Source organism: Lepidochelys olivacea (genome assembly GCF_965140295.1).
Source record: "Lepidochelys olivacea isolate rLepOli2 genome assembly, chromosome: 6".
Classification (NCBI taxonomy): Eukaryota; Metazoa; Chordata; order Testudines; family Cheloniidae; genus Lepidochelys; species Lepidochelys olivacea.
Genome location: NC_140416.1, coordinates 86,968,483 through 86,983,458, shown reverse-complemented (window position 1 = coordinate 86,983,458; position 14,976 = coordinate 86,968,483). Strand labels below are relative to the sequence as shown.

The following is a 14,976-nucleotide window of genomic DNA, read 5'->3' as shown; positions in this document are numbered from 1 at the left end:
AAAATAAAAGGAGGGTCTTCCATTAGAGCCCCCATTTCCCCAAACATTCAAGCAGAAGTGATGGCCACCGAAAAGGCTGTCATCATAGACAAATGTAGCAGTGAGCACATAGCCAATGGCTCAAAAGGCTGTTTCATGAGATGGTTAAGAACCAGACTGAGATCCTAAAGCAGTGTAGATGCTCTAATCTATGGAAAAAGATTTAGGAATCTCACTGTGGTAAAATGAATGAATACCAAGAAACCTTCTACTGGCACATGTAAAGCTATTATTGCTGCTAAATGTATCTTGATGGAACTCCTAGAAAGGCCTGAATTTTTCAGTTCCAACAAGTAACCCAAGACTGAGAAAACAGATGACTGGATAGGAGAAAAATCCAAAAGTTACACCAAAGATTACATAGTCTCCATTTCTGAAGGTAAATATGTCTCGTAGATTCCGTTCTCCTATTTAAAAGTGTATTTTTTACTTCATATGAAAAAGGCAGTCTAGTCCCAAGAACCACTGGGGAACTAAACTTGCAGTTGCAGAACATTCACATTGGGGTGAAGTGTATGACCAACATCCTGAGAACAGTTAAAGTTTGATGGGGAGCCACCATAGAGGATGGGAAGTGAGTTTGATGAGGTAAGGAAACCAAACTAGTCTTGGCCAAGTTGGTGTAATCAAAATGACTTTGGCTTGGTCCTGTCTGATCTTGACACAGATCTTTAAGAGCAATGGAGTTGGAGGCTATGCATAAAAAAGACCATTTGTCCACGTAATGAGGAAAATGTCACCTAGAGATTGAGAATTGAGTGCCCCTCTGAAACAATTTCCTGCACTTTGTGTTGGCTGCTATGGCAAAGGGGTTGACTTCTGGAAATCCCCAAGCTAGGAAATTTTTGTGGAGGACTCGAGATTCCAATTTCCATTAGTAGTTTAGGGAGAAATGTCTGCTGAGGGTGTCGACGATGGTGTTTTGTTTAACTGGGAGATAAGAAACCAATATGGCTATCTGATTGGCTATGCAGCAGTTCCAAAGCTTTATCGTTTCACTGCAGAGTGAGTGGGGAACGTGCTTAACCCTGATGATTAATAAAACACATGTGCGCTATGTTGTCTGTCAAGATCTTGATGGACTTGTTTTTAAGTAGGGGGAAGAAAGTGGAGGAAAGCATTTCTGAACTCTTAACTCCAACAGATTGACATGCAAGCACTGTTCCTGTTGTGACTATTTGCCTTGGACTACAGGAAGACTGATTGTTGGGTAATAAATTGTCCTGAGCTACCCCTGCCAACATCAAAGATGCAACGTGGCATTTTGCGTCACAAAAACACAAGCTGCGATGTGTCCCAGCACTTGCAGACATGTTCTTGTTGGAACTTGAGGGCTGAGCTGCACTCTTAGTCTCTAAGGTGCCACAAGTACTCCTACTCTTTGTATAAGATCCTTCAGAGAAAGGAATATGTTGAGAGGGAAATAAGCTCTACCTATTATCGAATCCAGAAATGCTCCAGTAAAGAGAATTCATTGCGGAGGAGTCAAGATTGATTTCTCAAGATTTATCTGCAGGCCTAGACTTTGGAATAGTAAAGTTATTGTTTGAACTGCTGACCAAACCTCCTGATAAGACCACGCCTTGAGGAGCCAGTCCTACTAAACAATGGAAGTAGGCAGCTACCATAATTTGTGAGAACACCCTTAGGGTGGATGTCAGGCCAAAAAGAGTAGGACCTGGTACTTGTAATGATTTTGGTTGAACGTGAAATGAAGAAATCTTTTGTGAGAGGAATAAATCACAATGTGAAAGTAGGCATCTTTGAGACTGAGGGTCACAAACCAGTGCCCTAAATCTAGGGAGGGAATAATAGCTGCTAGGATACAATCCTAAATTTCAGATGTCTGACATGCTTGTTCAGTTGTCTGACATCTAGTGTCTGTCTCCAACCCCCGTTCTTCGTGGGTATCAGAAAATATCTTAAATAGAACCCTTTTCCCTGTGTTGAAGTGGGCTGGTTCTATGGTTCCTAGACTTGGGAGTCTCCTGTGTCAGCAACTGATTGCGAGAGGGTCTCTGAAGAGGGACAGGGAAAGGGGTTGGAAGGACAGGATGGCAGTAAATTGGATTGCATAACCTGAAGTAATGGACTGTAATACCCATTTGTGCAATGTTATAGCCTCCCATGCTTGATGAAATAGAGAGATGGTGTCCAAATTAAGAAAGAAGGGGGTTGTCATGCAGCTGAGAGAACCTCATCACTGGGTAGTCTGGACTCATGACCAAACCATCAAAACTGGCATTTGGATGATATTGAAGACTGGGATGAGGTAGTTGTAGGCTCTCTCTTTGAAAACTTCAACCTCTTAGCTGGTGGTCCTGGAAAATTGAGCAAGGTTGGATCTTTGTGTTGACTGAGACCTGCTAAACTATCTTATTTGCAGATGTGTATATCCTCAAATACCTAAGTGTGGTTCTAAAGTCCTTCAGGATACGTGCAAAACGTCTGGTCATCGAAGGTTAATCCTCCATGGTTGACTGTACCTCCTACAGAAACCCAGACAAATGAAACCAGGATGCTCACCTCATTACTACTGCAGTGGAAACAGACCTACCTGCAGTGTCCGCAGCATTGAGCAAAGGTTGCAGTGAAGATATTGCTAAGAGCAGACCCTCCCTTATTATGGTATTGAAATGGCTTATCAGGTGACAATGATGAGATGTTTGTAATGGGTGCAACCTCTTTGTTCACCTTTGCCTCTTGCTCCTCAAAGGTCTCCTCGAGCTCAGAATGGGGAGGAAGGATGGACAGTACCAGTGAACAAGATCTTCTGTGTGCCCTGAGAGACTGAGCTACGGTCCCTTGACACTGCTGGCAGTACATTGTCCATGAATCCCAGCAAGGCTAATAAGGGAGACCATAAGGCATGGAGGGAGGTATCCAACACTGGTCATCCCGAACACTGGTAGGCAGGGGTCTGGTGCCCTGCCTTTGTTGCATCTGGGCAATGGGGAATAACATCTGGAATAAATTGGAGAACCTTGAACTGAAAGTTCAGAGTCTGAGTCAAAATGCTCATCCACATATTGTATCAGAGGTAGCAACTCCTCCTCAGGGATAGTGGAAGATGGAAAAGAGGTAGGTCTCATGGAAACATGAGCAGCTGGTGACCCAGCTGACCCCAGAACTGAAAAATGTCCAGAGGTTGCAAAGAGCAGAGACTCAGGCTCATTAGCAGGGACTCTAGTTTTCAGTGATAAAAAAACCAAAATTATCCAACAAAACAAAACAAAAAACATGAAAATCCATGTGTTTCCATGATTAAAATGAAATGCTGAACTTTAGTTTCCCTAGCCACAATATACAGTAGAACCCCATTTATCTGAACCTCCATTATCCAGCTCTCCATATTAACCGAACCACCAGCTGCCCAGCCTAACCACTTGAGCCACCATCTTAAAATAAGAGATAAAAAGCTCTTTGAATAATCAAAAATTTGAATAATCAGGAGAATTGGCAATCTGGCCTCAGTCCCAATTAGATCAGATAAATGGTGCTCCACTGTAAATTTAAAGCGCATTCAAAAATCAACCACAAGAGGGGGAGGTTGCATTTAACTGAATAAGTGATATGGTACTTTCAGTAAAATTTAGTTATGTGTTTTTATTTTTTCACAAAATGTAAAAACTAAAGATTCTCTGTAAAAACACAAATTCTGCATTTTTCCATGGCAAATGGATTTCTAGGATCCCTGCTAACTAGGTACCAAAAACTCTTGTGGGTACTGAAATTCCTGCAGTTCCAGGAGCACAACAGAACTTGGTACTGGCACTAATGATATTGCAGACACTAATGATGTTGTTGGTATCAAGGGGGTCTAGGATTCCATTGAAGCCAATCTCTTGGTAGTAATAGCAGTCGGTACCGACCCCTTTACCACTGTGGTATGGGTCTTAGTTGAAGTATTAGCGAGCTTCATGGTTCCTGAAGTACTTGGAGTATCACTAGCACTCCTCTCGGGGTCTGAGGTCTCCAGTGACCAGAGCTCCTTTGATGAAGAACTCTCTATTCTGCTCCTTTTAATCCTTTTCCTTATACTTTGAGTGAGAAGCTCTCAGTACTGGCAGTGCAGTTATTGGTACCTCACTCATGGATATTGATGGAGACTGGGTTTTCAATGCTGTCTTCCTTTTGGTGACCGTGATCTTGACTATGGGGCACTGACAGAAGTGGAGAGTCCCTATATGCAGCATTTTCTACCACCACATCAGCATCTGGTCTCAAGGCTTGCTTCACCATTAAGAGCCTATACTTTATTTCCAATACTCCGGGTCTTCCTTTAAAAGAAGACCAAATCTTACACTTGCTGAGAATATGAGAATTTCCCAACCAACAAATGCATTAGGAATGTCCACCACTAACACAGATTGCTTCTCAACAAGAGAAGCACCTTTTAGAGCCCAGCATCCCTGTACAAGAAAATTTGTTGAAGCCCGTCAGTGGGGGGTTGGGAGGGGAAATGTATTATTTTTAAGAAAGGGAAAAAAGGGTGAAAGTGTTCCAACTATAAGGTACTAAATCTATTACTACTGAGACCTAACTATAAAAGATAAAGCACAAATACAAGCGGGAACAGGCACACAGCAATGAGGCACACTGCTAGACTCAGTCTTTGGCCAAAGGCAGTTCAAAAGGAACTGATATCAGTTCGCCCATGCAGCCCTATATAGCCTTGGTACAGGGCATGAGGATGTGTAGGGCACAAGCATGGGCTGAACGGACACTGCTACCAGAAATCTCTGATCAAAGGCGCAGGGCGCACATGCAACTAAAGTGGAGCACCCACAGGGACACTACTTGAAGAAATTGTTTATATTCTAAAACCAAGTGATCTGTTCTCTCTTGTTCTAAAATAAGAAAATATGATTCTAAAAGGATTTATTACCAGTTTTACAGTTTTATTTTGTAAATTTACTTGAGAGTTAGCAGAAAATCCTGGTGTTTGAACAGAATCTTTGAGTGGAAATTATATCCAAAGTAGCCATGTTCTTTGACCACCAACAAAGGCGCTTGGGTGTTTTGTGATTACTCCTAACACAGTAAGTCAGGTAGCACTAGGCAAACAGGACATACCCAGGAGCTGATTTGGTTCACTCCCTACTTTGCTCTGACAGGTCAAGTTGCCAGATGTCAGTTCAGATAAACTACTGTGAGTGGATGTCCTCCCCTAACCAGTGAGAGCTGTGTGTGCTGCCTAGGCACCATGCACAGCAACCCCTCAGACAGGATTACTATTTTAACTTCTCTCAGTTAAGTGGGTGGAGAACATAGACCCCCCAAAAGGAAACAAAAAACATAAATCACCAAGAAAGCACAGTGCTGAGAATGGGGTTGGTTGCCTCTGCAGAGGTGAAGCACGTCAGAGGGATTTTTAACCCTTTCCTGCCAGAGATTATGCAGACTATTACACAATTTTCCTCTTTTCAGTATATTAAGCTGATGCCAAAATATTTAATATATTTGTATCTCAAAGCTGTTCTCTGCAGGGGCACCACAATAATGCACTAGAGACTGAGGTATCCTACAGAAAAAGCTGAGTCAGTTACATGTTTCTTTACTGGGTATCTCTTTCTTGATGTCTACAGACAGGAATTTATTTTATTAGAAATGTAATTAGTTTTGTCATCTTGAGTTTGTCACAGGTCAATACAGTACGTCTGTAGCCTAGATTTATATGGAGTTATTTCAGAAAGTTCCATGTGCAGTTGAGCACCTAGTTACTGTGCCACACATACAATTGCAGTAACAGTGTAATCTGATAATTTCCATAGACAATTACCATGATTGAACATGCAACCACAGTGAGGTATAGCAACTTGAATATTAGATCAGACCAATAATCTGCAGAGACTGGTGTCTCTTCTTTGATAGTGGCCAATGACAGACACTTTTTCCTCTAATGTGAGAAACCCAGTCATGAACAGCTCTGCCTCATGATAAATGTATGCAGAGTTTACATAGAAAAATCTTCATTTAAGCCATAAACATTTCCAAGGGTTCATGAGTCTTAGAAGTCCTAAATAATCTGGTAGACATGTCTGTCTGTCTATGTCTGGGTGACCACTAAGGAACTGGTTGTCCTTAAACGTTCAACGAATTAGAAAATCAAGGGGCTGCTGCTGTAAAGGATGGAGGGGAGGGGGGGTTTGGCACTGGGTTGTTGGGTTACTTCCATGTGGAGTGGGATGTGTAATAGAAACAAGAAAGCTCTGGCACTGATCTGGATCATGCACTCATCTGGATCCTAGTGGACTCAGCTGCCATAGGAAGAGGAATCTGAGATGAAGCCACTCACCTTGTTATAACAGACTATGAATTCACGCAGCTGGTGAGCCAGGATGCGCCTACGATCATTCAGGGCCAGATGTCGACTGGGGAGTAGCATCTTCAAAGACTGCTGAAGATTGCTGGCTGCTCGTTTCAGAAACCGTACCACCAGCTCCTGCCGCCAAGGGAGACAGCATTAAACAAGAGAGTCTAGATGGGCAGGTGCAAGGTGTGGGGTGGAGGGCACAAAGGTTGCTAGATCAGCCTATGATGGGTAGAGAAGAAATGCTGTTCTGTGGATGTGGTATGACATGTAGCAGGTAAGAGTACATCCTAGAATGGACGTGGTGATGGATGCTTTTTAACCTACTCCCACAAATTCCCAAGATAAGGGGGAGAAGAACTGTGCATCACTTCCTGGACTGGGACAGGGATGGGAGTACTTCGGGAATATCTGTCTGAGGAAAGTGTGGCCAAGGAGGAGATGTGGAAAATCAAGCAACTTCGATAATGGAGTCTCCCTATCCAGAGAAACACTTTTTGAGAGCATCATCAAAAGCATGATGTAGAAGGAGTCCAGGCATAATATGACAAAACCCCTTCAAGACACACTCCTCTCCTCTCCACCACAATGGAGGAGAACCTTGGGGCTCTTTGGCCATACCACATGATCAGATACAATCTCTGGTCAAGAAACAAATTCCTGCTCCCTGCATCATCATGTCCCCTGTATGACCTCTGGCCAGATACCCACTCCAACCTCCCACTATGTCAACCCCCTCATGCCACCTCAGATGGAGAGGGAATACTGCAAGTCAGGCCCCAAGGCAAGACGCCTGCTGTGGGTGTTCAGTTCTGAATCCTTTTTGTCTCCCCTCTGGATTTGTTTTTGGTTAGATGCCCTGCTAGTGCATAAATGAGCTGCCTCACAGCCAGAGCATTGGATTTCACAGCTCGCTTCTCACTGCCATTACACTAGGCTGGTTTGATCTGTTATTTTAAACATTTTTCACAGCACAGCAGACAGTGAATCTAAAAAAGCCAGTTTCAATTTTCCACTTGGAAAGCAGGGGTAACATTTTCCACTGAGCCGACTGATTATTTCTGACACTTGGTTTTATCTTCAAGCTGCACTGGCTGTTTCTCCACAGCCTGCTTTTAGAAAGAGCCCATTTGGGTTTGCAAAAAGCCCAGCATATCATCTGATGCTGTCTTTCAGGAGTGTTAGAGAGGGGATACTGGGCTTTCTGAACTCCTTAAAGTGGCTGATTCAGATAGGGAGACTTATTTGTATTGTCCGAGGAAATCCAGGGATATTCAACAGCAGCATTAGAGAGAAACTATTTTTTCCCCCTCTGTCTCTGCAGAGAAGAAAGTGTAAGATCCTATAAGGTACAGCTCCCTGCAAAGAGTAAGAGTGTGGATGGGAAGAAGGCTAAGCCAGGCACCCACTCAACTTGAGCAGATTCAAGTATTCTGTTTCTATGAGAAGCTGCTGGTCCCTTTATGATTCAACTGGAAAATCCAGGCACTGGCAAGACATCTCAGAGAAAATCCTGCCAGGAAACAGGAATTCAACAGCAGGTACGTTCAGAGGTAGGAATGCAAGGAAGAGGAGGCTGAGCTGGATGGAGTATCAACTATGCCCAGTTCACTAAGAGCTGTCTGTGCTGGTCTTACTCGGAAGTCAGTCAGTATCTCTACCTGGCCTGCATGTTATGAATCTGGTACCAGTTCTTGGACAGAGGTAGAGGAGATGTGTGCACAATTTCAGGAACCAGGAGCTTTCTAACCTTGTTCTTTATGAGGGTGGGAACTGGACTCCACTCTCTCTGGACAGTTCCCCAATAGGCTCCTCTTGCCCAATACAGCTTCTTACCATTTGCTCATCTTCCTTAGCAGCCCAGGCAGCATTGTGGATCTGGTCCCCAGCCTCCTTCATCAGACGCAGTTGAACACGATGCAGGTAGGCAGAGAAAGCCCTGCGAGCCTGCACTTTGCTGTGGAAGCCAAGATAGTGGTCATAATATATATATATATATATATATATATATATATTACACACACACACACAGCGCAAGATAGTGGTCATAATATATATATATACATACACACACACACACACACACACACACAGCACCACAGAGCTAACAGCCCCCATCTGGACTACTTATGAACCTAATTTCAGTCACCCAAGTCCTCCAATATGCAAAAGCATCTGGGGATAAGGAGAAAGAGGGCTTCTTTGTCCCTAATTTATTCTTAATGTACCTTCATTCCATCAGATTGGGCCAGGGGCTCCAGAGGAACAGTGTTCTCTGAGCAAGGACAACTTCTGGGGATGGGGTGCCCTCCTTCCCTTTCCACATCCTTAGCAGGTCAGTCAGGAGGTCAACCACGTGCACACGAGCCGAGCAGAATATTCCTAGCCCACTCTGAAGCTCCCATGGTGCTGTCTCTATGACAATTTTGAACACAGCACTAACTATCACAAATTAAGCTGAAGGGCTCTGTCCCAATGACAGAGCTTCTAAAGGAGGCCCTGCAGTTCTTATTGGATGAGTGAGAGGACCTCTCTCCATCTAGATAAAACCTCTATAAAACAAAGGAACAACATTTGTGAAGATGAGCTCTTCCCCATCCACCCCAGGGTTACAGGCCAGGCTTCACTGAGCAAAGCAAGCAAAGTACACCATGCAGCTGGCCAAACACATAAGGGAGCTGTGGAAGTGAATCAAGGTGACCAGATGGTACAGGAGTTGGGTGGGATATACAGTTTCATTCTCACTCCTCTACAATTATAGTCATTTTAATGAACACACATGTTAAGACAGACAACTGCCAAAGACTTTGCTCAACTTCACCCAGCTGCAGCCCAGCCTTCAAACCCTCCTCCAGTTCTGAGTGTGCCCAGCTTCCTCCCTCCAGTTACTCCCAAGGAGACTCTGCTCCTCTCTCACCCACTTCATACTTTATGGCTTTTTTTTTTTTTTTTTTTTTAAAAAAAACTTCCCCATACTCAGGACAAGGTATGTCCCCACTTTGCCAGACATGGTCCTCCACCTTCTGCTCTCTATTTCTGTCTAAGTACTTATATGGCCCTCATTAATGTAGTAGGTCAGCACCTGCTCCCATCAGGGGCTCTGATCCTCAGCACAGGAACCTGGCCTCCCTCCCACACATCTACAAAGTGCAGTGACACATATTTATAGTACGATGGAAATCATATAAAATAGTAGCAGCACCACTACAGACCACTGCATCAGCCTAAAGCTGATGACCATGGAAGTTTAAATGCCATGCACTGTCTGGAGTTATGCCTCTGCTTGGTCATTAGTCCTTCAAATTTCTAAAGCCCTGTCACAGAGCTAGGGAGGACTTGAGAAGATGAGTTCATAGGAGGCTCAGGCTGATCCCTCCCTACTGGGTCATCTCAGGGGTTTGCTTTAACTAAAACACAAGCTTGGCCTCTGCCCTGCAATGAACTCCACAACACAGAACAACCCTTGTGGCTCCTCAGAGCTCCCTGTCCTAGCTTCTAGACAACAAACCCTTTTCCCTCCACATGGGACTAACCCAGCCATGAGCAGACTTTGAACTCTGACTAGGAATTAACTCCCAGAACACCAGGCCACTGTAACTACTTGGCACCTCTCCTCTAGGGGCTCCCTCCCTCGGGTTGCAGATCCTTTCCAGGAGATCAAAATATTTTGTGATAAAGTCTCTAAGATTCCTTGCTGCTAGGATTAGAGAACAACTCATTGACAGCTCCTTGCCTATATCTCAGTTTCAAAACACAGAACTTGGACCTGCTGTTAATCCCGACATAGAATCAGAGGAGGCCCTTCAGAATGGGCCCTGGAGATAGAATGTTACCTTGGCTCCTGCAATCTCTGTCTTGCACTTGAGACCCAGAAGAAGAAAAAAGCATTCAGAGGCCTCAAAAGTAGGGGCAGACACAGCTTCCTCTACTGGTGATTCCCCTGAGGATCGCACAGTGGGGAATATAACTCATCCCCAGTAATTGTCACCACCCATCAATACCGCTAGAAGGATGAGAGGCAGAGAAGCTGCCTAGCCAGGCCCAGCTGGAGGACTGAGGAACAGCCTGTCTCTCAGAAGGGCTGCATGGGACAGGCCTGGTTTCTTTCGGATGAGATTTTCATGACTTCAGCTCCTCAGCCACAGCCAAGCTTTCCATCAGTGACAAATCAGACAGGGCCAAGTCCAGCACAATCCTTGCACATGAAGTCACTGCACGCTTTACGCTGTGTGGAGCTCCTTTGCTGCTCCAGGGGAATCCCAACGGGGCTGGGTGCTGAATAGGAATCTGCCAGCAACTCTTGACAGAAGCCTGCATTCTTAGCAGGACTTGGCTGCCCTGTGTGTGAGTGGGTGAGGTCAGTACTGCTGTGTCTGCTTTGAAAACCTGTTTCCAAATTTTCCCCTCTACAGACACCACAGCAGCAAATGCCTCAGCCATAACAAGATAATAGAGCAACCCAAATTCCTCCTGATGTTTCCTGAGGCCTCCCAGCCTCATGGAAACTAAATTGGGAAAGAAGAGGCAGGTCACATAGGGGTCAATGAAATCTTGTTTTCTATAAGCTTGGACAATTTTGCATAAGATATTACAAACAATGAAAACACCTTTTATCCAGAAGAGGAATAGTCATCCCTATCCCCATAATGCTCTCATCCCCCTCCCCTATTCAGTAAGGGGATACTCTCTCCCCCATCCCTTATAACGTGCCCCCCAGCAGACAGGTACTCTGTCTCCCCCACTTATCCAGAAGAGTGATTACCTTCCTATCTAGTAGGCCACAAGCTGGAGAGTTCCCAAACTTTCCTTCCACCCCACCCTTCTTGCAAACAGTCCAGCCAAGCACCAGAACACACTTCACTCCACCCCACCCTTCCCAAAACTGGACAGTCCAATCTCTCAATGCCTCATCACCCTCAAAACACTTCTGTCTTGCTCTCAGGACACTGCAATCTGGCATTTCAGTGGCTATTGCCAGAGTTCGGGCTTGTTTGCACAGCAAGCTACAGAGTAAATCTACAGCAAAACAGCTTGCCGCACAGTTACTTCACATGTGGACACTGTTCAAGTGCACTGAAAGTCCCAGAGTGCAGCTCACTAGTATGTCAAGCCACATTCTGGGACTTTTACTGTGCTGTAATAGTGTCCAATGGGATGTTACTGCACAGCAAGCTGGTGTGCTATATATTCACATGCTGGCTTGCTGTGCAGTAGCTCACGATAAGGACAAGCCCTTAGAAACATTCACTTCAAGAACAAAAGCACAAGAATGGGAAGTTTGCTTTTATGGGAGGTGGGAAGAACAGGGGGAACTCCATTCTCAGTCTTCGTTTGTTGGCTTTATGTACAATAAAAATACAGTACGATGAAAAACAGAAGAGATAATGAACACAAAGGTTTACAGTTCAACAGGAGACCTCTTGCATCAAATCAGAGGAATTTTGAAGGCTCGGGTAGCTGAAGTGCAGCTCACAGCCAAGTGTTTTAAGAAAAGTACAGCCTGTGGAGACTTGAGGTCCCAATACTGGGGTCACATATTCTAGGACTGATAAGGTGAAGGCTCCTGCATTTGTCTCCATTTTGTGTAAACTAGATGCCAATACAGCCTGCAGTTGAGCAAAATCTAGACATGTTTGTTATAGACTCTCCCACCTTCCTGTCCTGAGGCAGGAGGTGGTGGGAGTGGGAGTGGTGTTGGGTTCTTAACTTATTGAATGTCCCTGGGCTCCATGTACTCATTGATACTAGTTGCTATGCTTACCAAAATAATCTGCCTAAAGACTCTTACCTTAGATTCCCATTCTCCTGCAGAATCTGCAGCAAGTTAAATCGAGGCTCTTGATTCACTTCTTGGAGAAGCAGCTCTGCCCCTCCACCTCCAGCTTTCTGTTCAGGCTTCTTCAGCACATTCTCTCGGCAGACAGCTTCCATCATCTCTGACAGCTTTGGCTTGCATTTCACCTGCATGTCCCTAAGAGAGGCAGCAGTTTCATCCTGAGTTACCTCTATTTCTTCATCCTCATGTGCCTCCTCTTCTTCCTCACTCTCTGCGTCTGATTTGAGAGGCATTTCCTTTAGCTTGGAAGTCCCTAAAATGAGGAGGAAGCCAACAATGGTGATGAACAACAAAAAAATCTTTCCTGTTACCCATCACCCCTTTGTTTATGCCCACACTCTTTGCTGCTGGAAGTCCAAGAACCCTCTCTAACAGCCAAGTCTTCACCACTGTACTTCCTTCTTCACTAGAGCTTTCCACCTAGGATCTCAGAGCAGCTTATAAATCCCTCCTACCAACACCAGGAGATAGCTGAAGGTTACTATTTTCCATTTCCTCCTCTGTAAAGTAAGAGCAGATAAAATGATTTGTCCAGGATCATATCCTGACTCCATGGCAAAGTCAGGGTTAATACATTACTTGATCTCTGGTTCTTATGTTAGTTTGGATTTCCTTGCCTTTGTTTACTCTCATGTACACCAATATACTGCTGATAGAGTGTGTCCCACCAACAGAGGTGTGCACGAGTGCTTATGCCGGAAAAACTTATGTCACTCGGGGGGGGGGGGGTGTGGTTCACATCCCTAAGCAAAAACAGTTTTGCCGATATAAGTGCTAGTGTAGACATGGCCTCAGTCTTTCCAACACAAGTTCCAATGAGCAAGTTTGCCCCTTTCCCCCTGTGTTTAGATGGTGCCACATTGGAGATCCAGCCTGGAACACCCCAGACTTTCAGCCTCTTGTGGAGGGTAACAGGAAGCATAGGCACACCCCTGCTTTCACAGACACTTCTTGTCCCCAGAAAAAGGCTGTGACTACACCTTCAGAGAAGGTTTACCCCCACAGCCATTGTATATGCAGCTGAACTGTGGAGGGAATGGCATATCAGAAGAAGGCCATTCAGAACTAGAATGGAGTGAAAAATCAATGCTGACCACTGAATCTCAACCTTCTGAGCAGCATTCCCAGGGCCAAAAGAGCCCACTAAGACCTGCATTAGATCTCTTGCAGCCCTGCCCCCCGGGGACCTAATCACATACACCCCTCATTAGCCTGGCTTTACCCTCTTGCCATCTAGGATCCTAACCATAGATACCTGGCGGTCTTGCCCGTGCTGCTCTCATCTTGCCATGACATTGTCTGCGCTTCCGTACCTCCAGCGACAGGAGCTTCCTCTCATACAGCACAGCATGAAGTTCAGCATTAGAATCCATGGCTTCCAGCCCCAGATTCACTCCCCCATTAAGAGCAGCTCTGGGAAGCACAATACAGACAGCAGCCTCAATCACCTTCTCTCCCCCATTATGGCCTACATCTTAGTGTCTGCCTGTTACATTAGGAAAACAATGAAGCCCAACCTAACCTTGCTCTCAGTGAAGCCCACATCATGTTAGAGAGAAGGGCTCTTTCAGAGACTTGCACAGACTGTGGGATAGCATCTCCTCAAACCGCCATGGTGGGGATGTAGACTCAAGGCAAGACCCAACAAAATTCATGTCTCCATCACCATGCCCCATTGACTAGCTCACATATGGGCTGCAGAGTCACACTTCAGGAAACTCTTTCTCAGATGGCAGCTGCTCCAAGCAGAACAGTAGGGAGCCTTGAGAGGGGCACTAGGAGTATAAAGTCATGCAAGAGAGCAAGGTGGAAGATCCTGAACCCAAATTCCACCTGACACAATCTCTTATTCAGATAGCTTGTTCTTAAGTGTGGTTAAGTCAGAACTCAGAATTTTAACATGATTCAGGTGGACAAAGCGCCAGCTCTTGTGCAGTCCTGTCCCAATCTAAGCAAAATCCCTGAGGCATTGCACTGCTCTGTGTGGAGACAGTAACACGACAACTGAGCCAGAGCAAAGAGTTCCAGCAGAAAGCACCTCTGAGTGTAACTAGAGAATCCACATAGCTTCCTCCTGCCTTCCCCTCTGCTTCCCCTGCCCTTAGGATACACCAAAAAAAGGGACACGGACACTTGAGCTCTGTGAATCTCACCCCTTATAGAAGAAACAGTCTGTACCGTTCTGTATTACCTGGGAGGGTCCAATCATGAGCAAGAGAGACCCTCCAAAGTGCTATGAGTCTCACAGCAGCAAGCATGAGAGGAAAAGCTGCAATACCCTGTCCCCTTAAAAACTTAGCTCTCTAAGAGCAGGGCAATGGGTTGTTCACAGGGCTCACTTTACATAGCTGGTTATGAGGAGGGGGACAACTTCAGACTGTCAGGTCTTCCCACAGAAATCCACCTACTGATGGCAGGATGAGTGCTGGGGCTCCTAGCTGCTGACCTGGGTTCTGTGAGCTGATGCCAGAGCAGTATGAACTAATAGTAAAGTCCTACAAATGCAGACATTCTTTATTTAAATAGCCACTTACCGGGCTCTTCCAGCAACTGGGCCTCTTCTCATCCTGGCCCTGCAGAAGACAGGGCAGCAGGTTTCAGGGTAGCACCACAAACTCATTCTATGTCACTGGAAGATTTGCCAAGCTCTCCAACTCCCTGGTATACAAAGCGAGGCCACCCAAGTTTGCAGAGTTCCTTGAAAACCCCACCCTAAAGAAGGGTAAAAAGGCCCTGACACAGGAAGTCCAAGAAGCTCTCTTTAAAAGGAATTTGTTTCCTTTAGCTC

General features: G+C 45.2%; 1 protein-coding gene across 5 annotated transcripts in view; it reads right to left on the bottom strand.

Moving 5' to 3' along the window:
* TTLL5 (tubulin tyrosine ligase like 5) overlaps nucleotides 1-14,976 on the bottom strand; it is a 208,431-nt gene that overhangs the window by 126,125 nt on the left and 67,330 nt on the right. For all 5 annotated transcript variants that reach the window (XM_084630661.1, XM_084630660.1, XM_084630663.1 and 2 more), the window contains 5 exons: nucleotides 14,723-14,761; nucleotides 13,444-13,601; nucleotides 12,141-12,441; nucleotides 8,189-8,309; nucleotides 6,338-6,484 (listed from right to left, as the gene is read on the bottom strand). In XM_084630661.1, coding sequence (XP_084486787.1) covers nucleotides 6,338-6,484; nucleotides 8,189-8,309; nucleotides 12,141-12,441; nucleotides 13,444-13,601; nucleotides 14,723-14,761 — 766 coding nt within the window. The remainder of the gene's footprint in view (nucleotides 1-6,337; nucleotides 6,485-8,188; nucleotides 8,310-12,140; nucleotides 12,442-13,443; nucleotides 13,602-14,722; nucleotides 14,762-14,976) is intronic.